A 20,692-nucleotide genomic window follows, 5' to 3' on the forward strand; every position below is an offset into this window, starting at 1 on the left:
TTTCAGTTCTATCAGGAGGTCCATTGCCTAAAGGACATGAATTTGAGCTGTATGAAGTTAGATTTCACTGGGGAAGAGAAAACCAGCGTGGTTCTGAGCACACAGTTAATTTCAAAGCTTTTCCCATGGAGGTAAGAAGAACAAATCAGCTTGAACCACAACAAAACTTTGTTGTTCATATAGAGTATTTGGTTATTTACTGAAAGTAACTTAGTTTTCAAGTAGTTGTGTAGTTCTTGAATTTTATCAATTTATATTAAAGTAAAAAAGTCCTCAATAAGCTTTTGACAGCAGAAGAAACTTCCCATTAGCCTTAGTGGGCCTGGAGAATGCACATGGGCTGTTGGTTATAAAGGTAATCTATGCTGTTAAGTTTCATCACAGTGTTATTATTATTGTAAAAATTCTGCAGATTCATCGGGTCACTTTTGTGGATGCTATGAATAGATGATAAGCAGAAAACAACATTTGGAGACACCTCAATGGTAATTAAAAGTCTAGTTTAGCTCTGATTAAAATTGGTAAGTTGGTTTATTCATCTCAGCAATTAGGGGGAGAAAGAGATTTTTAGAGAGTTATTCTTTTGTCTGAAGAAGTCACTCCCCTACTTATCTTCTTAGTCAACTCCTGCTCTTCTTCAGTATCTAGTTAGCATATCATTTCTTCATGGGACTCTTTCTGAGTTTCTTCCCAAAGCAGAATTAATCTCTCCCTCATCTATGCTCCCAGTGTTCTTGATAGATGGCTGCTGAGGCATTGATCTCATGCATTGTAACCTTTAGTGTTTAAAGAGTCCTTCTCACTAACTGTGGGCTCTTGTTATGGATTGAAGTGTTTGTGATTTACCACCCCCCCTCAATTCATATGTTGGAACTCTACCCCTTCATGTGATGATATTAGGGGGTGGAGCCTTTGGAAGGTGATTAGGATTATAAGAGGTCATGAGGGTGGGACCCTCATGGATGGAATTAGTGCCTTCATAGAGTCCAGAGGGAGCTTGCTTCTCCTTGCTCACTGCTGGGTGATGGACACAGGACCATCTCCAAGCCAGGAAGAGGGCTCTCACCAGGTACCCTGATTGTGGACTTCCCAGCCTCCAGAGCCATGAGAAATAAACTCTGTTGTTTAAGCTACCAGTCTATGGTAATTTGTTATCACAGCCCAAGCTACGACAGTCTCCCTCTCTCTCTCCGTGTTCCTTCCAACATTGAGTCCAGTGCCAGGAACATCGAGACAACCCATGTTGGTGCAATTGACAGGATGCCTTTGTTGTTCATATTTCTTTCTACAAGGACCAAAGTTCTCTCCTGGGAAATAGCCCATCAGTGACAAGTAATGGTATATTTGAGAGGCCATCAAAATGCCAGTCTTCCTCTCTATCATTCCCAGCTGCATGTACTGCAGTGTGGAATTGCTCATGACCAGATGCCACATTCATATCTGCCTCACTGCCTGGAAATCACTACTATTTGTATAAGTGATACATGTACCTTAAAGAATGAAATCAGAGAAAATATTTCTCAGTGTTGCTTGAATAATCATTAAAAAAGTTTTCTTTTGAAAGCTCAAAATATCCCTTTCTTTAAAAAAAAAAAAAAAGCTCAGGGTCTTAAAAGAAATATTAAATTAAAAAATACTACATGTTTTGAGGATGAAAGGAAAAAACCAGTTGCAGTGTGTTGAATAGTATATGTGGTATGTGATACTGAGGACAATAACAGGAGATACTTCTTTAAGGCCTTGATGGGCGAGGTTGGATCTTCACATGTTACCTTTCTAGGGGCTTTTTTCCTCAATGCCCACAGACATCCTCTCACTTCTAGTGCCTTGAAACAGTTCCACTCCATCTCTGTGTCACCTCTTGCTGCTGCCCTGTCCCCATCCAACGTGAGAAGGAAGAGTTCACACCAGAACATATGAAAGAAGAGAGAGGACCAAAGAAGATTCCAAATAAATAAATCTGTAGAGTAGCAGAGGGCTGCAGAGGGACAGGAAAACACTGGGCTGTCATCTTGCCCTCTTCTTTGTGTTTGAAAACTTCTCCATTTCAACCAACCTTCAAAGATATATTGGTCTAATCAAAAATTTAGGGAGAGATGGAAGTCCTTGGGAAAGCACCAACTTCTGGATGAAGATTCAGTGACTTTGCTTGTGACACACAGAACTTAGAGCCTTGGGGGGTTTTATTCGCTTAAGTGAGTCAGTGATATGTGCTTTTCTCCCCGAAGTCAAAAAGAACTTCCGGATCAAACATTCAGACTGGTCCTGCTACTTGATGAAGGTTTAACTGTCCTGGTCCATTAAGCACAGGTAATGGTTTGTGCTGAGTGGAGATTGAATTCTGGTTTTGTTTCTGCAGAAATATTTTTACGTTTAGAATGATAGAATTACTGACTGTAATTTTTCCAAAATAGGTGATGAATAATATTTGAGTTCTGTATTATCCCGGATGATCTCTGATCCAGTCCTAGAGAAAAATACTTCTGTTGGTCATCTGATGTTGGTTTTTAGTGCTGGGTCCTGTTGAGTGCATCGGCGCTGTGGGTGCACAGAGTTAGAGGGAGGTAACTGTGAGTCAGGTATTTTTTGTTTTGTTTTATTTTAATGGAGACGGTGAAGGGTAAGCTGGGTTTTCAGGCGGAGAGGGCTGACTCAGTGAAAGAGAGAAGGACTCCATGTAGAATAGTTGAGGAGGGAATGAGATGCCTAAGTGGAGATAGGTAGATAAACTGCCACCATCCAGTTGTCCTAAACTGCCATCAAGGGCCATTTGGAACATAAGGACATAGCCAAAGGAACAGTGGAGAGTGAGGGGACCAGGTACTGTTTGGGGTACATGATTTAAAAAAAATAATTTTCTAGGACACTTTTTGTATCTTATTTACAGTTTAAGAGTATCTTTAATCTCCAAAAGATATTTCGATACATATTTTGTTGATTTTACTTAAACTTAAGTGGATGCTTTATTCAACAAACACTGTAAACAAACATTTACCTTGTCTGTTGCATGTAACATGGGGATAGCTTTTAACAGAAATTCATCAAGCTTGCCTGTTGACTTTTAAAAATTATGTGTGTGTGTGCTCAATCGTGTCCAGCTGTTTGTGACCTCCTGGACTGTGGCCCACTGGGCTCCTCTGTCCATGGAATTTTCCCGGCAAGAATATTGGAGTGGGTTGTCATTTCCTACTCCAGGGGATCTTCCCCACCCAGGAATTGAACCCTCATCTCTTGCGTCCCCTGCATAGGCAGGAGGATTCTTTACCACTGTGCCACCTGGGAAGCCCTTTTAAAATTATAAATACAGTCCTAAAAGCAATCCTGAATGTATGTTTGATACTACTAGTAGTCAGCCACATCACTTCAAAAATTAACGCAATTTGTGACACTAAACGATTTAAACTGCAGCTCTTGTGCTCAGAGAGATGGATCAAGCATGTCCTTTCTGCTTTTCCTACTTGAGATTTGCAATTTTCAGAAACACGCATGCTTTCATGGCTGCCTGACATTTCTTGCCATGTTTCCATCTTATAAACCAAATTCTATTATGAAGACTCCAGATTTCTGCTTAAATGACAGTGCCTTAACAAGAGAAAAGAAAATTGTGCTGCATTTTTCTTCCTGTTTTCTAATACATAATGGGTTTGCATGTATTAACTATTTTTACAAGTGTCTGGGTGATGTCTACCAGCTTGAATTCTTACTGTGTGGATATTTTGTGTCATGATATTTAATCATGACAGCAAATGTGAGTAGAAGGTTGTTGATTTAAGACAAGTGTGGGATCCAGTCAAATTAATTCCTGTATGTTTGTCCTTCTGGTGGCTGTAGAAGCTTCATATTTCCTTTTTTTTTTTCATATTTTCTTTGGACGTCATTGGATGTCTTAGCTCTTGATGTTCAACTTTAATACTGTATGAATTTTGTGATTAGCTCTATCCTTTGTGCATCCACCGTATCACTAGAATTAGTTATTGTATTCATATTAATTTTGTTTCAAATCCAATTAATGGAGGCACTTTCAGATATTTAAGTTCAAATTCAACTTTCAGGATATGAGTTGTGTTTTAGTCATTTTGTATGTGGAGACTGTCATGTTCTTTGCTACTTCAAGGTAGTCTAACTGTTTAACTCCTGGTAAATTGCAATTAATCTTCACACAGGGATCACTACACTCATACTTCTATGGGAGAGTACATTCTAGGCATTCAGGTTTTGTGCCAGAGCAGCAAAATTAAGAAAAAAATCTGGGGGATGGAGAGATCAATAGTATGGCCAAGTTTTTTTCTTCCTTCAAATAATATTATTAGCTCTCTGCTTTCCCTATCATTTTGCAAAGAGAGGGTCTCTAATTTAATAACTAGATGTAGGAAGAGTATGGTCTCAGGGTAAACACCAGCCTATACGTTAAACAGACTGAACTTTTATTTATTTATTTTGATTTCACATTAAAATTTCTTTCTAAAAAATTTATTTATTTGAATCAAGGATAATTACTTTATAATAGTGTGATGGTTTTTGCTATATATCTATATGAATCGGCCATAGGTATACATGTGTCCCCTCTATCCTGTCGCCCACCTCACACCTTCCTCCCCACTCCATCCCTCCAGGCTGTCACAGAGCACTGGGTTTGGGTGTCTTGCATCATACATCAAATTTGCACTAGGTATCTGTTTGACATACGGTAATGTATATGTTTCAATGCAATTCTCTCAAATCATCCCATCCTCTCCTTCTCCTACTGAGTCCAAAAGTCTGTCCTTTACATCTGTGTCACCTTTGCTGCCCTGCATGTAGAATTGTTGGTACATGTTTTACAATGTGTGTTGATTTCTGCCATACAACAAGGCAAATCAGCTGTAATTCTACGTATATCCCCTCCGTCTTAAGCCTCCCTCCCTTCCCCCCCATCCCACCCCCCTAGGTCATCACAGAGTACCTGGCTGGGCTCCCTGTGTTACACCACAACTTCTCACCAGCTATCTATCTACTGAACTTTAAAAAAAAAATCCCTGGGTTATTTCCATTTTCCTCATCTCACTACAGATGAATGGTGGTTTTATCAGAATGGGCACCAATCCTACCCACACACCAGCAGGAGATCGGAGCTCGGGGTTTGACTTTTGTCCCCTTTGGGCCTAAAAGTTTACCCTTTGAGAGTGAATTATCCAGACAGAGACACAGCTATCGTAGGGCCGACTCTTATCTTTATTTACATTGTAGTCAAAGAGAAGCTCTTGCTCTGTGTACTCTCAGTGAGAACTGAGCTACATACCAGCTGTCTGTGGAAAGCTGAGTGCATAATGTCAAGTTCTGTTGTGTGAAGAAGGAGTCCTTTTTTAAAATAAAATAAAATAAAATAAACTTTTTGGCCACATGGTGTGGCATGTGGGATCTTAGTTTCCTGACCAGGGATTGAGCTAGTGCCCCTTGGATTGGAAGCGAGGAGTCTTAACCACAATCACCAGAGAAGTCCTGAGCAGAAGTCTTCAATTGTGAAGAGTCAGACCTTGGTTGTAAACTAGGCCAACAAAACACTATGAAGAATTTATCTTATAATAAAGTGCCAATCCTGAATATTATACCCCGTCCCCTCAATGCCCCAGGTCTCCAGATATCCCACATTTGTTTGTTGTTTTCAGGCAAATAGTAGTGTCTACAATTTAAGTGTTCTTTGAGTGAATAACTTCTGACCTTCGGGTTGCTGCCTTTCAACTCACTTGCATATTCATTTGACAGAAAGATGTTGATTTTTATTCATTTCCTGAGAAGATAGCAAGAAGAGTTTCATTGGTTAATAGTGAATTGATGATCTTTTCAAGTTATTTGATTTCCACAGGCATCCCAAGTTGACCTTTAAGTTTGTGAATCTTCCAAAATAGAGACTTCCATTGACTTTCCAAGGAAGTGTAACAGGACAACTTCAGTGAGTTAGACCATGATGAGGATTAGACATACAAAGCATATGGTCAAATACTTTATTTGTAAGAAGAACTTTAGAGATCACCTAGAAAAGTTATATTGAAGTAACTTGCTAAACTCTTATTAACCTTAGAGAAGTCTGAGGCTCCCAAAGGTTGAGGGTCACAGAGCACTTTACAGGAAACCATGATGCAGAAGCATGTCCTTTGGTTAATTAAATGCTCCATTTAAGAATTATCCTTTACTACTGGTCTTGTCTTTGGTGGTTTAGATGGAAGGAGAGAATACTGGAGTCTATGCCCCCTCTCCACTGCCCCTGGGAGGGGCATTTATGTCTGCCTGCACCCACATTTAGATGTGGGCATGTTTTTGCTTTTTGGCTTTTTTTTTTTGGCGGTGCTACGAGGCATGTGGGATCTTAGTTCCAAGGCCAGGGATTGAACCTGCATCCCCTGCACTGGAAGGTGGATTCCTAACCACTGGACTGCCGGGGATGTCCAAGGTGGGCTTGTTTTAACCTTGTTCTGAAGGGTTCTAGTGAAACTGTGACCTTGTGCCTGGGCCTAATGGGCTATGAAGACAAAACTCGGAGGGCCTTTGTGAAGGTACAGGGGTCTCCAAGGAGCAACCTTGCAACCTCCTGAGAATTGGGGTGGATTTAATGGACCATCAACTCCCCCCACCCCTTCTGCGATGCTCCCACAGATCTGGAGAGGAAGCGGCTGTTGCGGGAAATGGCAAAGGACACGCAGGATCTGTGAACTGATTTCTGGTTCAAGAAATGCTTTTTTATTTTGTCACCTTCCAAAGCCAAGTCTTACTAGGAAAAGAAGCTCTAGTTTGAGAGCAATTTATTTGCCATGATAGTTAATATTTGAGATTGTGGTTGCTTTATGGGAAATAAAGGGAATCTTGCCAATAGGAAGAGTTAAGACTGGCACTAAAGGAAGCAATTTCACATTTGAATGTTCAGCTTCTTTGGGTGGTGTTATCATTTTGACCAGAAAAAGTTCTCTCAGCTGTAATGATTATGATCATTTGGGTATCCAGGAATTATCCACAGGACTAGCAGATTGAGCCTCTTGGATAATCAGATGGAAAAATTAGAACCTTGCGCTGTGGCCTCTTCAGTGGTCTTAATTAGGGAACTGCCTTTCACATTTGGGTAGAGAAAAATGACAGATTTTATGTCTCCTGAATTCTAATGAGCACTTGCCTTTTTATTCCATAAAAATCATAGCTCCTGCTTTGATTCAGCATGTTTATTTTTTTTTTCATTTATTAAAATGTATTTAGAGGAGAAATCTCACAGTTTACTGAGTAGAAAATAAATTATAGTGCTGAACAAACAGAAATGTTCTTTTAGCTGTACCACATGATATGGCAGTTTGCCATTTCCTCTTTGAAACAGGATTGTATAAGGCTAACTTGACCTTTAAGTAGTTACTTTGAACCTACCTTCAATTTTACATTTATAAGGATTTCTTGTAGTAGATTATTCATTATCATTGTTTGAGAATGTATGGGAGGTTTTTCTTGCTAAACTGAAAGAAGGGTTAATATTGTAGCTGGTTTTATCATGTAAAGGCAAATTTGTGCAAAATAAAAAATAAGTTCCTATAAATGAATATGATATATAATGAATTTATAGGTGGTTATAGACTTGCTGCATGTAGACATTTTTAGAAGGTGCTTATTATTTTTTTTAATACAGAAGCTATCCTTTTTTGAGAGGACTGTGCTGGGCCTTCCTTGTGGCACATGGGCTCTTCACTGCTGAGTGGAGATTTTCTCACACTGGGGTGAGCAGGGGCTACTCTCTAGTTGCGGTGCATGGGCTTCTCACTGTGGTGGCTTCTCTTGTTGCGGAGCATGGACTCTAGGTGTGTGGGCTTCAGCAATTGCAGCACATGGACTCAGTGATTGTGTCTCAAGGGCTTAGTAGCTCCGAGGTATGTGGGATCTCAGATGAGGGATCAAACCCGTGTCCCCTGAATTGACAGGTGGATTCCTAACCACTGAGTCACAAGAAAGTCCCTAGAAATATTTAAAATTGGGTTCTAACAGATCTAATGGAGAAGGAAATGACAACCCACTCCTGTACTCTTGCCTGGAGAATCCCGTGGACAGAGGAGCCTGGTAGGCTACAGTCCATGGGGTTGCTAAGAGTCGGACATGACTGAGTGACTTCACTTTCATTTTCACTTTCATGCATTGGAGAAGGAAATGGCAACCCACTCCAGTATTCTTGCCTGGAGAATCCCAGGGATGGAGGAGCTTGGTGGGCTACTGTCTATGGGGTCTCACAGAGTTGGACATGACTGAAGGGACTTAGCAGCAGCAGTAACAGATCTAAATCCTCTAGTAAAACACATATCCTCTTAATTGGCCTTCCAATAAAAAATAGACTCTTGCTTGCTCAAACTCACATCCATTGAGTTGGTGATGCCATCCAACCATCTCATCCTCTGTCACCCTCTTCTCCTCCTGCCTTCAATCTTTCCCAGTATTAGAGTCTTTTCCAATGAGTTGGCTCTTCGCATCAAGTGGCCAAAGAATTGGAGCTTCATCTTCAGCATAAGTCTTTCCAGTGAATATTCAGAGTTGATTTCCTTTAGGATTGACTGGTTTGTTCTCCTTGCTGTCCAAGGGACTCTCAAGAGTCTTCTCCGGCACCATGGTTTGAAAGCATCAGTTCTTTGGTGCTCAGCCTTCTTATGTTTATATATGAATCCCAATTTCCCAATTTATCCCTCTCCCCTCTTCCCCATTGGTAACCATATGTTTATTTTCTACATCTGTGACTCTATTTCTGTTTTGTAAATAAGTTTATTTGTACCATTTTTAGATTCCACTTGTGAGCAATGTGATCTGTATCTTTCTTTCTTTGACTTCACTCAGTATAATAACCTCTAAGTCCTTCCAAGTCACTGCAAATGGCTTTACTTTGTTCTTTTTTATGGCTGAGTAATATTCCATTATATATGTGTACCACACCTTCTTTATCCATTCCTCTGTTGATAGACATTTAGGTTGCTTCCATGTCCTGGCTACTGTAAATAGTGCTGCAGTGAACACTGGGGTGCATATATCCTTTCAAATTATAGTTTTCTCTGGAGGAAGATTTTGAAGGCATGTGTTAGAAAGCAGATATGTTAAGATGTAATTGATTGTCAGCCAGATGAAATGTTTATCAACTAGTATGCAAAAGGCACTGTGCTAGGTACAACCCTGTTACAGGTAGCTGTAAGCTAGAGTAACTAGGATAACCTGGCAACATTAGGATCCATGAGAGACAGGACAGGAGAGTTTTGATGGTGGGGAAGAGTTGGGAAAGGTCTTTGTTCAGGAAAGCAACCGGAGAACCCGATACCTGCGCTGCTGCCTCCAGTAACAGTGGAACCTCACAGGAGGGGTCAGGATGGTGTAGCTGGAAAGAATTTGGGCTGGAAGTCAGAAAACTAGGATCAAAATCCAGGCTCTGCAGCCTTGAGCAAGATAGTAAACTGCATACAGCCTTGATGTTCCTGTCCTTAGAAGGGACTTGAAACTAGATCAGAGGCTGTGCTGTGCTTAGTAGTTCAGTCGTGTCTGACTCTTTGCGACCCTATGGACTGTAGCCTGCCAGGAACCTCTGTCCATGGGAATTCTCCAGGCAAGAATACTGGAGTGGGTTGCCATGCCCTCCCTCCAGGGGATCTTCCTGACCCAGGGATTGAACCCAGGTCTCTCACACTGCAGGTGGATTCTTTACTGTCTGAGCCACCAGCGAAGCCTAAGATCAGAGGCTGGCAGAGTAAACCCTTCAGTACGTATTTCCTATCATTAGGAAGAGATGGGGGATGTCATTGTGGTTGTGATGATAAAAATCTAGTGAAAATACCGTGAGGGCGAAACCAAAAGCTTTTTTTATTCCTACAGATAAGAAATGCAGAGACTATGAATGGAGAAAAAAGTTTGAAGTCCTTTTTTTTTTTTTCTTCTTTAAAACCCCTGTGTGCATGCCATGGACTGTAGCCTGCCAGGCTTCTCTCTCCATGGGATTCTCCAGGCAAGAATACTTCAGTGGGTTGCCATGCCCTACTCCAGGGGATCTTCCTGACCCAGGGAGCAAACCCACACCTCTTATATCTCCTGCATTGGAAGACAGATTCTTTACCATTAGTGCTGTTGTAGCCACACGTCCCAGGAAACAAACTCACTCAGAAGGACAATGCAGATAGTAGAGTGCAGTTTATTACACCGGCAGGCCCAAGGCAGAGTCTCCTCTTAGCCAAGGACCCTGACCAGTTTACCTCCCCAAATTCCCTGAAACTGGTCTGAACAAAGGAAAAAGAAAGATACAATCAAAGTTAATCCATGATTCATATGCCTTAAGCCTAGGTAGTTAACAGTGGACAATTATCAATAGGCCTGTGGTTATACCCCAATAAGCATAATAGAATGTATGATTCTATTTGGTTACACAGATTGTTAGGGTATTCTTTTAGGTGATGGAGAGCCCTGGGGCTCTTCCTTTTGGGGGCCTGGTTTTCCAGTTTGTATGTTGTTTCCATAGATACTGGGCATATAGCTCAAAGTCCACAGTCTGGCCCAAGATGGAGTCCTGCTTTCAAGATAGAGCCTGTTCTGTTTCCTCCTTCATGGTGACATGGATTGTCAGTCAAGGAGGGCTGTACTCTCATTCCAATTCACCATGGTACTGGCTGTCGGACTTCTCTATGGGTGTTTAACCTCAGTTCCTTCATTGGTACATAAGGATAATGGAGTTTTCCCCACCCTTTGAAACTTAGCGAGAGGCTGTAAAAATTAATGGTGTAATACTGGAAGCACAATTCACTGAATATAGTGGTGGAAAATATTGTGTCAACTTAAAAAAATATTCACAACCTGAAAGTTGAGAGTTATGTTTTATTTGGTGGGAATTTTTAGGGCTTCAAACTCAGGAGGCAGCATCTCAAGTGTCCCTGAGAGAACTGCCCCGAGGAAATGAAGGGAGGAGCCAGGTTATATAGAAGTTTTGGAACAAAGAACAGGTAGCCTGAATGTCAAGAGATGATTGTTAATTAAAGGAAAAGCAGATATCCCAAGTGAAGGAATTTAGTGCTTTTCTATGTATGGGAAGATGCGAGAGTCTGAGCTCACTGAGATTATTCCTTTGATTTGCACCTCAGCTATCTGGGGCCAGTGTCCTGTGTTTGACATCCTGAGTTTCCTCAGGGCTCACCTTAGGGAGTTGCTGCAGTCTGGTGGCTGCTAGAGGGCAGGTATTCTTTCCTTCTTGAGTCTCCTCAGGGCTCCCCAGTTCACTATCCCTGGGGTGGCTGCAATCGCTGATGGCTGTGACGTCCTTGTTTACTGATATGGCAGGAAGTATTCCATTTCTCAATTGTTTTTAATTACAAAATCTGGTATTAAAGTGTTTCCTAAAAGCATTGTAAGGGCACAATTAACTCTGTTGGATACAAATGTTGTAACTTGGGACGGTACAGTTTTGTTTTTTTTTTCCTAAGAAGCCTTGAAATGAGTAGAAAAAAAGAAATCCAGATTTTAAACATTAAGTATAAAAGGAAAACATTTGTAATTTTTAGACCTGGCAAATGAAAGATGGACTTTTTTTTTAATCAGTTAATGTTTTCACTTGGGAACCCTAAGGCAAGTGTATTTTCTAAATCCAGCACTTAGAGCTCTGAATGAGAGAGTTTATTCAGTGGAACCAATTTATTTGCCTTCAGAGTTAATGTACGTCTCATGGATATTCCTTGGTGGGTCTATAAATTGGTGAGTTCTCCCGGGAGATCCCATAAAGAGATCGCTTCTCCCCAGCCTGAGCTCTGAGCAAATAGGAAGTAGGCGTCATTAGAGTCATCAGATAATGAAGAACAAAGCGTCACCTTTATTGTAGATCCAGGACATTGGAGATGTAGCTTAGTGTGAGAGAGGGAAGGGTCGGCCTACTCAGCTATAGGCAGTGGGGAGCGGGGAAGTGAGAAGGGAGGGAAAGGAGGTAGGTAGGGAGGGGGTATTGGGGGAAGGGAGAGATTCTAGGTTGGTTTTATTAGCCTGCTTCCTAAGGGTAGCTCAGATTTCATAAGAGGAATAAAGAGGAGGGAGGAGTTAGTTGAAGGGGTGGAAGGCAGGCCAGCTTTGTTTAGGGAAAAATCTCTCTTAATGGGAACAAGGAACAGGGAAGAAGTATTTCCTGTTAATAAGACTAACTCTTCAAAATTCTCCCAAGTAGCCTTTACAGTTCTATGGCATTAGACATGAGCAAGAGACCAGCTGCATCTGGGGGTCAGTGAAGGAAGTCTGGCTTCCTTTTACTGAAGATTTGTTCACTTAACCATCTGGAACCACATCCCTTCCTGCCTGCACTCCATTATGCCTATTTAGTCCCACAGTTTTCTTCTTTCTAGAAAGAGTTGAGGCTTGGAGTGAGCTGAAACACGTACAGGATTTATTTATTTATTTTTCTTTATAATTTACATGGGTGGATTTTTGCCCAGTTCACCATCTCAGCTTGGACCAGCTTTTAAACCAAAGAGATAAGACAGTTTACAGATGCTTCACTTTTCAAAACTTGTACCAAAGAGATAAGGACGGTTTACAGATGCTTCACTTTTCAAAACTTGTGACCCACGTCCAGGACTTAAATCGTTAATCCTGTTCCGAATTTGCATTGTAAGGCTCTGGAAATATTTTTCAGTAATTTTTAAACACAAATATCACTTATCCACCTAGTTATGGAGAACAAATATTACAGATTTTTATCAGTGGGCATTGTTCCTAATGAACTTACCAGCCCTGACGTGCTTTAACTGTGTTGCTAACCTTGCTGTTTTCTAGCTGATGTAGAACTTGACTGTATTAAAGAGCTTGACTGTGTTTGGTCAGTGGCTTGGGTCTTAGTGGGGATAAAGGCTGTAGTGATCCTGCTGCCCTCTCCTCAGCTGAGCTCAGTGGGCTACTTGGTAGCTCGTGAGCAAGTGAGAAGAAAGATATTGCTAAGTTTTGAGTCTGCTAGAAAGGCAAGATGGTAAAGTTGATATACACCGTTCAGTTAGCAGACATTGGTTAAATGTCTATATTTAAAGCCAGGCAGACCCGGATACAAAATCCCTGGGTTGGGAAGATCCTCTGGAGACAGGAATGGCAACCCACTCCCAGTATTCTTGCCTGGGAAATCCCATGGACAGAGGAGCCTGGTGGGCCACAGTCCATGGGGGTCGCAAAGAGTCAGACATGACTAAGCGATTAACACTTTCACACTTTTCTGTGAGAAATATAAAAGGTAAGAAGACAGCATTTGTTGTTGTTTTATATTTTAATTTTATTGAAGTATAGTTGATTTACAATGTTGTGTTAGTTTCAGGTGTATGGAAAAGTGATTCAGTTATACATACATTTCTTTTTTTTCAGATTTTTTTCTCATATAAGTTATCACAGAATATTGAGTAGAGTTTCCTGTACTATATGGTAGGTCCATGTTGTTTATCTACCTTGTATATATAGTAATGTGTGTGTTCATCCCAAGCTCCAGATTTATCTCTCCTGCCCATGTTTCCCCTTTGATAGTCTGTTCTCAATATCTGTAAGTCTGTTTCTGCTTTGTAAATAAGTTCATCTGTATCTTTTTTTTTCTTTAAAGTAGATACCATGTATGAGTGATACATGATATTTGTCTTCATTTGATTGCATTTAGTATGATAATCCCTAGGACTACCCATGTTGCTACAAATAGCATTGTTTCATTCTTACGGCTGAGTAAATACCCCATTGTATATATATACCACACCTTCTTTATCCATTCATCTGGTTGGACATTTAGGTTGCTTCCATGTACTTGGCTATTGTAAGTAGTGTCACAGTGAACACTGGGGTGCATGTAGGCTTTCAGATTATGGTTTTCTATGGATATATGCCCAGGAGTGGGATTACTGGATCATACGGTAGTTCTATTTTTAGTTTTTCAAGAAACCTCCGTTACTGTTTTTCATAGTGGCTTCAGCAATTTACGTTCCCACCAACAGTGTAGAAGGGTTCCCTTTTCTCCACACTTTCTCTCCAGCATTCATTGTTTGTAGATTTTTTGATGATGTCCATTCTGACTGGTGTGAGGTGATTCCTCATTGTAATTTTGGTTGGCATTTCTCTGATAGTGATGTTAAGCATCTTTTCATGTGCTTTATGGACATCTGTATGTTCTTCTTTGGAGCACTGTCTATTTAGATCTTCTGCCCATTTTTTTGATTGAGTTGTTTGTTTTTTTTTTGACATAGAGCTGTATGAGCTGTTTGTATATTTTGGAGGTTAATCCTTTGTCAGTTGCTTCATTTGCAAATATTTTCTCCCATTCTGTGGGTTTTCTTTTCATTTTGTTTATGGTTTCCTTTGCTGTGCAGAAGCTTTTAAGTTAATTAGGTCCAGTTTGTTTATTTTTGGTTTTAGGTATTGCTGTGATTTCTGTCAGAGTGTTCTGCCTATGTTTTCCTAGATAGTATTTGTTTTTAATGATTTTGTTGTCTGGTTGGAAGAGGCAGAATTAAGATAGAAACATATGAAATGATGAACTTCCCCAGTGGCTCAGTGGTAAATCATCCACCTGCAATGAAGGAGACACAGAGGACAAGGGTTCAATCCCTGGGTCAGGAAGATCCCCTGGAGGAGGAAACGGCAACTCACTCCACTATTCATGCCAGGAAAATTCCATGGACAGAGGAGCCTGGCGGGCTAGAGTCCATGGGGTCATAATGAGTCAGACATGACTGCACACACATGCACGCAGGGCATGCATGTAAGTTGATAACTCTAGAAAGGTTGTGGGCTTCCCTTGATGCTCAGCTGGTAAAGAATCCACCTGCAATGTGAGAGATCTGGGTTCAATCCCTGGGTTGGGAAGATACCTTGGAGAAGGGAAAGGCTATCCACTACAGTATTCTGGCCTCGAGAATTCCATGGACTGTGTAGTTCATGCTGTCTCAAAGAGTCAGACAAGACTGAGCGACTTTCACTTTCAGAAAGGTTATACAACAATAAAAAACAGTTCACGACACTCATAGGAAAAAATTCCTTCGTATTTGCTGCTGTGGTTGGTGCTTATATAGGATAATACATAAGAAATAATCTAAGTCTAGAAGAACTTCCTACTTCCAAGAAGATGTGACCTATTAAAAATGCCTGTTATATAGGAAAATAGCTTTAAGGGATAAAATGTAAATGGGGACACACATCATGGAATAATGGATTTCTGCTGCCCTCAGAGAGAACTGTGGGAAGGGGTGGATATTGGAACTGGACTTTTGATGGCTGGGTAGGAGTTTGCTGGATAAAAATGACATGGATGGAAAAAAAAGAGGTGGATGTAAAGATGTAGGAGAGGACATAGGCTGGGTCTTGAGGAGTGATTAGAATGGCCAGCATGATGCTGTGAAATGGAACTCGAGTAATTGAAATAGTGATGGCACAATTAATAGGAAAGAGAGGGAGTCAGCAAGTGAGGGACCATGCTGGGGAGAAGCTAATAAAATGGGATTAATAAATGACATTATTTTAGCAAGTGCAATTTTATCCTCTTATTACCTGCAGTGCTTTTCATCCCAGCATGCTTTCAAATTAAGTAAAGAACAGTAGTAGTTGAGGTCACAGTTCTTTAAAAAATTGTGAAGATGCCCTTCACTGTAGGTAGGGTGAAGAGGAAAATGTTTGAAGCTGCACTAAACCTTATGTAACTTGAGTCTTAATTAGAGCTGATATTTCTCCACACAATGGAAGAGTGAGTTAAGCTAAAGATGACTAGATTTCAGTTTTTACTTGTTAATTGGAGTTGATTTGTGTCCTCGAGGGAGAACATTTTCAGTGTTGGACTTTCCATTCCTTCTCTGTAGTCTGATGGTCTGAATTTGTTGATCTTCACAGGGTCATGTGCATTTCTGTCCAGGATTTCTGGGTAGCACCCAGCAGAACCTCTCCACTTTGGTGTTTTTGAAAAATATTTATTTGATTGTGTTGGATCTTAGTTGGGGCGCACAGGCTCTTCATTGTGGTGCTCTGACTCTCTGGTTGTGGTGCGAGGACTTAGTTGCTCCTCGGTCTGTGGGATCTTAGTTCCCTGACCAGGAATTGAACCTGAGTCCCCTGCATTGGAAGGCAGATTTTTAACCACTGAACCACCAGGGGAGTCCTCCATTTTTCCTGATGTTTAAGCTCCTTGGAATTGCTGCATGTTGCTATTGTGAGTTGCTGGTTCCAGAGTCTTTCTCTTCCTTGGTCACACCCTTCTCTTGGTGTTACTTTTCAACATCAATGTCCATATCCCATCAGTGTGCCTAATGGCTCTCTTAAATTTCTGTATTTTAAAAATTAAAAGAAGTGGCAGAAGTAAAAAAGATATTGACTTTGAAAGAAACAAATGAAGATGCTTCAGATTATGTGGCTATTTATATTTACATCCATCTCAATTTTAATGAAGGCTTCATTTCAGAGTTTGTGAGCAGACCATATTTGTGCAAACACCATGGAAGTTTTCTTTATATGGTTAGAATTTGTCTTACTTTTGTTGCTGATCCAGGTGAGGTAAAATCCTCTGGAGAACTAGACTTTTTGCTTCTTGATTCTAGTTGAATTGAGCTCTGTTTGTAGTAAAAATTATCCTTGGTTGAGTCTAATGTCAGAAACATGTAGGTGGCATCTCTTACTGAATAAATATTGAGCCCTGTGGGGACAAAGATTTGAGAGAATGGAGGTGACTCTGCCTTTCTCTCCTTGACTTTGTTTTTAGAAGCTTGGGAAAGATAGTAGGTGCAAAATTGGGATGACCAGCTACTATAATTTTTTGGGGGGAATAATATTCAGTGAGCATGTACATAGTATTATGCTTGTCAAAAATGAATGAGGATTTTGAATGGGAGGCTTAGGAAGCACTGGGTGTTGTTAAGTGATATGGGGATACCAGAAGGGAGAGGGAATGGGGGGAAGATGTCAAGATCAGCTGTGCGTGCGTGCTAAGTCGCTTCAGTCTTGTCCGACTCTTTGCGACCCCATGGACTGTAGCCTGTCAGGTTCCTCTGTCCTTGGGATTCTCCTGGCAGGAATACTGGAGTGGTTTGCCATTTCCTCCTCCAGAGGATCTTCCTGACCCAGGGATCGAACCTGAGTCTCTTGCATTAGCAAGTGAATTCTTTACCACTGAGCCTCCTAGGAAACATCTCAGTGAGCACATAGATATATAAAAATATTTTGTCCATTAACATATTTCATTTCTCTAAAACACATATGCTATCTGTAATATAAACTTTTAGGGAACATTTTTGTTTCTATTATTTGAATTTCTATAGGTTTTTAGAGAATGGCTTGGATGACCAAGATGCTAAGGGCTTGAAGTAGTAGAAGTATATACTAGTTTAGACGTCATTGACTACACAGACCAGTCAATCAGGAGTGTTTTAAAGTAGAGACTGTAGCCAGTCCTGGAGAAGCTAGCCCAGGGGTAGAAGTCCTCATTTCCTAATTGGTCCCTCTGAGCCTTTAAAGCATTTCAGCTTTGCAGATTATACATTTTGGAATTTGTGCAACACGTTATCATCTTGTTTTGGAAATCCTTTTCCTCCATGTCAGTATGAGCTGCATGGAATTGCAGTGCATTGCCGTGTAAACGTAGGTGAAGTTTCCTATCTGAATTGTGCTTTTTCTGGTTCACACCCATTGATGGCTTTCCTGTTCCTAGTTGACCTCTTTTGACCCGAGCTGTTGTGGTTCAAGTTCCACCTCAATCAAGGAAATTGATACTTCACCTTATCATGGCACTGAAAAGGAACTTGGACTCTGTGTTTTAGGTCAGTAGTAAGTCAAAATTCAGTTTTCTAGAATGTCCTTGAAAATCATTTGATTCGTGATTGGTTGCCTAGAGCCCTGCTCCTGTGTTGGCATCAAAGTCTTATGCTGAAGACTTATCTGGGAAGCACAGTCCCCTTTAATGAGCCCTGAGAAATGATGTGGTTTAGGGTGAGTTTGCTAAAGAATGGTCCTTTGTGCAAGTCTCTTGAGCAACGAGTGAGTTGGATCAATTTGTTAAGATTTTAAAGTAAATAACAAGACTTATGTAAATAAGGAAGCACTTTGTGAGAATAGCATAGGTGTTGATATTTACAGAGCTTTTTTGTCCATGAGATTAGAGTATAGCCTTTCTGTGTCCTCATCTAGTTGTAGGTAGGTGGAGAGAATGTCACCATTTCTTGGGGAATGGTTTTGGTAATACTGTGTTACATATGTCTCTATGTATATATTTATTTGTGTAGCCTGTCAAAGTTCATTCTTCTCACCATAATTTGAAGATTCAGGATGCTTATTCCCTAGTGGCTCAGCTGGTAAAGAATCCGCCTGCCACGTGGGAGACCTGGGCTTGATCCCTGGGTTGGGAAGATCCCCTGGAGAAGGGAAAGGCTACCCACTCCAGTATTCTGGCCTGGAAAATTCCATGGACTGTATAGTCCATGCGGTCACAAAGAGTCGGACACGACTGAGTGACCTTCACTTTCACTTTTCACATTGTTGCAAAGTTTTATGTCTTTTGCATTAGCTCATAGCCAGGGAGTTAATGCAAGATTCAGTTTACTGGAGTCCTCAGGGACGGTGTTAATGCTTTTGAAGGCCATCCGTGTGCCAGGCACAGGCCATATCTTATTTAATCATTAAAACATCCCTTAGAGGTAGATGTTATGTCTGTTTTTCAGCTGAATAATCAGGCCAAGAGGCATTAAATAAGTTGCCCAAGGTTACATTGGGAATGACTGAGCCCTGGACCAGCTACCGTTGTTTTCTGTCTACAATCTTTGTCTTCTCGTATTTCTAATGAAATGGTCCTGATTTTTGCTCTAGATAATTGCCATTCAGAAAGTGAAAGCCTCTGAGTATGCTGTGTTCACAGATGAGTACCTTTTCAGGTACAGTGAGGAGTAAAATGGATTTTCTTTAACATTTTCAGATAAATGCATTTTATTATAAATTATAATCTTTTGAATATTGTAATTGGATTTTTAAAAAAAGGTTAGGTTATCAGGCAATGGACTGGGATATGTAAAGTTGGAGGGTGAAAATTGACAATGGTATCGCGCAGAGAAATGAAATAGTTCCAAATTTTAAATCCAATTAAAATCACCTTTTATGCGTTCTTACTACTAAAAAGAGCTTATTGTTGTAATTTTTATCATCAACTCACCTGAAACAGTTAATACATGATAAACCAAATTTGCCACATTTCCCAAGATTATATAAAGACATATTCTTTTAGTGCATTGCATATTAAAGAGTTTGGACTATGCCCAAAGAGTTTGGACAGAGAAGAACCTCGGATGAACTTTCCTGCTCAGGCAACATGACAGAACTGCAAGGTGAAGTCTTCAGTCAACTGAAAAGCCAGCTTCAGAGGCAAAGAGGCAAGCTAGTTAAGAAACCTGGACCATAATTCTAGCAATGGTCATGGATGTCTAAAGAAAGGAGTTGCTCCTGGGAAGAAGTTGGCTGGTTGGATCTGGGAGACTGTAAGGAGATGGAAAATGTCAGGACATAATTCTTGGTTGTTTGTAAGGCAAGAGATGGACAGAAGAGTTTTCCGACTTGAGTGTGTTAACTGAGTTGGGAGACAGAGGTCTGAGGGGTGGTGGAGGAACTTCAATTATGAAATGCTGACTATAAAGTATCTCAGTAGGCAGTTAAGTAGCAGGATCTAGACTTGGGATGGAGATTTTGGTTAAAGATGTTGACCTTGAAATTGCAATGGCATCCCACTCCAGTACTCTTGCCTGGAAAATCCCATGGACAGAGGAGCCTGGTAGGCTACAGCCCATGGGGTCGCTAAGAGTCGGACATGACTGAGCGACTTCACTTTCACCTTTCCCTTTCATGCACTGGAGGAGGAAATGGCAACCCACTCCAGTGTTCTTGCCTGGAGAATCCCGGGGACGGCGCAGCCTTGTGGGCTGCCATCTATGGGGTCGCACAGAGTCGGACACGACTGAAGCGACTTAGCAGCAGCAGCAGCAGATGACAATTGAAGCCATGGGGTCACCCAGCAAGAATATGTTCAGTGAGAAGAGAAGAGGTGAAAGGATGGAGCCTTAATTGTGTCACCCCTCGGGGTGGTGGAGGGGGGTGTCAGGAGAAGGAAATCAGGAAAGAAATCCAAGGTGAAACTGGTGTTGAGGAGAAGGAAACCTGCAGAGTGGGATGCACCGAGCACATGGGAAGGGGCGGTGCGAGAGGATCAGGAGGGTCTCAGATGCTCTGGGGCAGTCAGGTCAGCCCAAGCCTGATGTGTGAGGTAGAAGGAGGTCCCGGTGGACTCAGGGAGAGCAGTGTCACTAAAGTGACGGGATGAGAGATGGATTTCGGTGGCTCATGGAGGAAATGGCCTGGAGGAAGTGGCGATGGGGAGAATAGAAAAGTTTTTTAAAAGATCTGCTGTGAAGAGAAAGTAGTAGGAAGGGATGTGAGGTCAAGGAAGTGGTTTTTTTTTTTTTTTTTTAAGATGAGAAAAATCTGCACATATTTAAGTGATGATGACAAAGGAGCTAATAGAGAGGGAGTTTCCGGCCAAAGACCCAAGGTCCATGGAGGGGGCGGGGAAGAACAGAGCAGAGGCAGATGTTGACTAGGCCATGAGTCCGGAGGAAGGAGACAGGGTGGAGGAGGGGGATGGAGAGAGATGGGGAGGCAGGCAGAGGGCCCTGGCAGGAAGGAGAGACGGTTCCTTTCGGATGGTTTAATTTTCACT

At 41.2% G+C, this 20,692-nt stretch overlaps 1 protein-coding gene across 9 annotated transcripts in view; it reads left to right on the plus strand.

Moving 5' to 3' along the window:
* CA8 (carbonic anhydrase 8 (inactive)) overlaps positions 1-20,692 on the plus strand; it is an 85,381-nt gene that overhangs the window by 18,519 nt on the left and 46,170 nt on the right. For all 9 annotated transcript variants that reach the window (XR_014057795.1, XR_014057796.1, XM_081504342.1 and 6 more), the window contains one exon: positions 7-131. Coding sequence is in view for 7 of the 9 variants with exons in the window: in XM_081504342.1 (XP_081360468.1) it covers positions 7-131 (125 nt within the window). In the remaining 2 variants the exon portion in view is untranslated. The remainder of the gene's footprint in view (positions 1-6; positions 132-20,692) is intronic.

The sequence above is a fragment of the Giraffa tippelskirchi genome, chromosome 6 (genome assembly GCF_054371585.1).
Source record: "Giraffa tippelskirchi isolate mGirTip1 chromosome 6, T2T-mGirTip1v1.2.pri, whole genome shotgun sequence".
Lineage (NCBI taxonomy): Eukaryota > Metazoa > Chordata > Mammalia > Artiodactyla > Giraffidae > Giraffa > Giraffa tippelskirchi.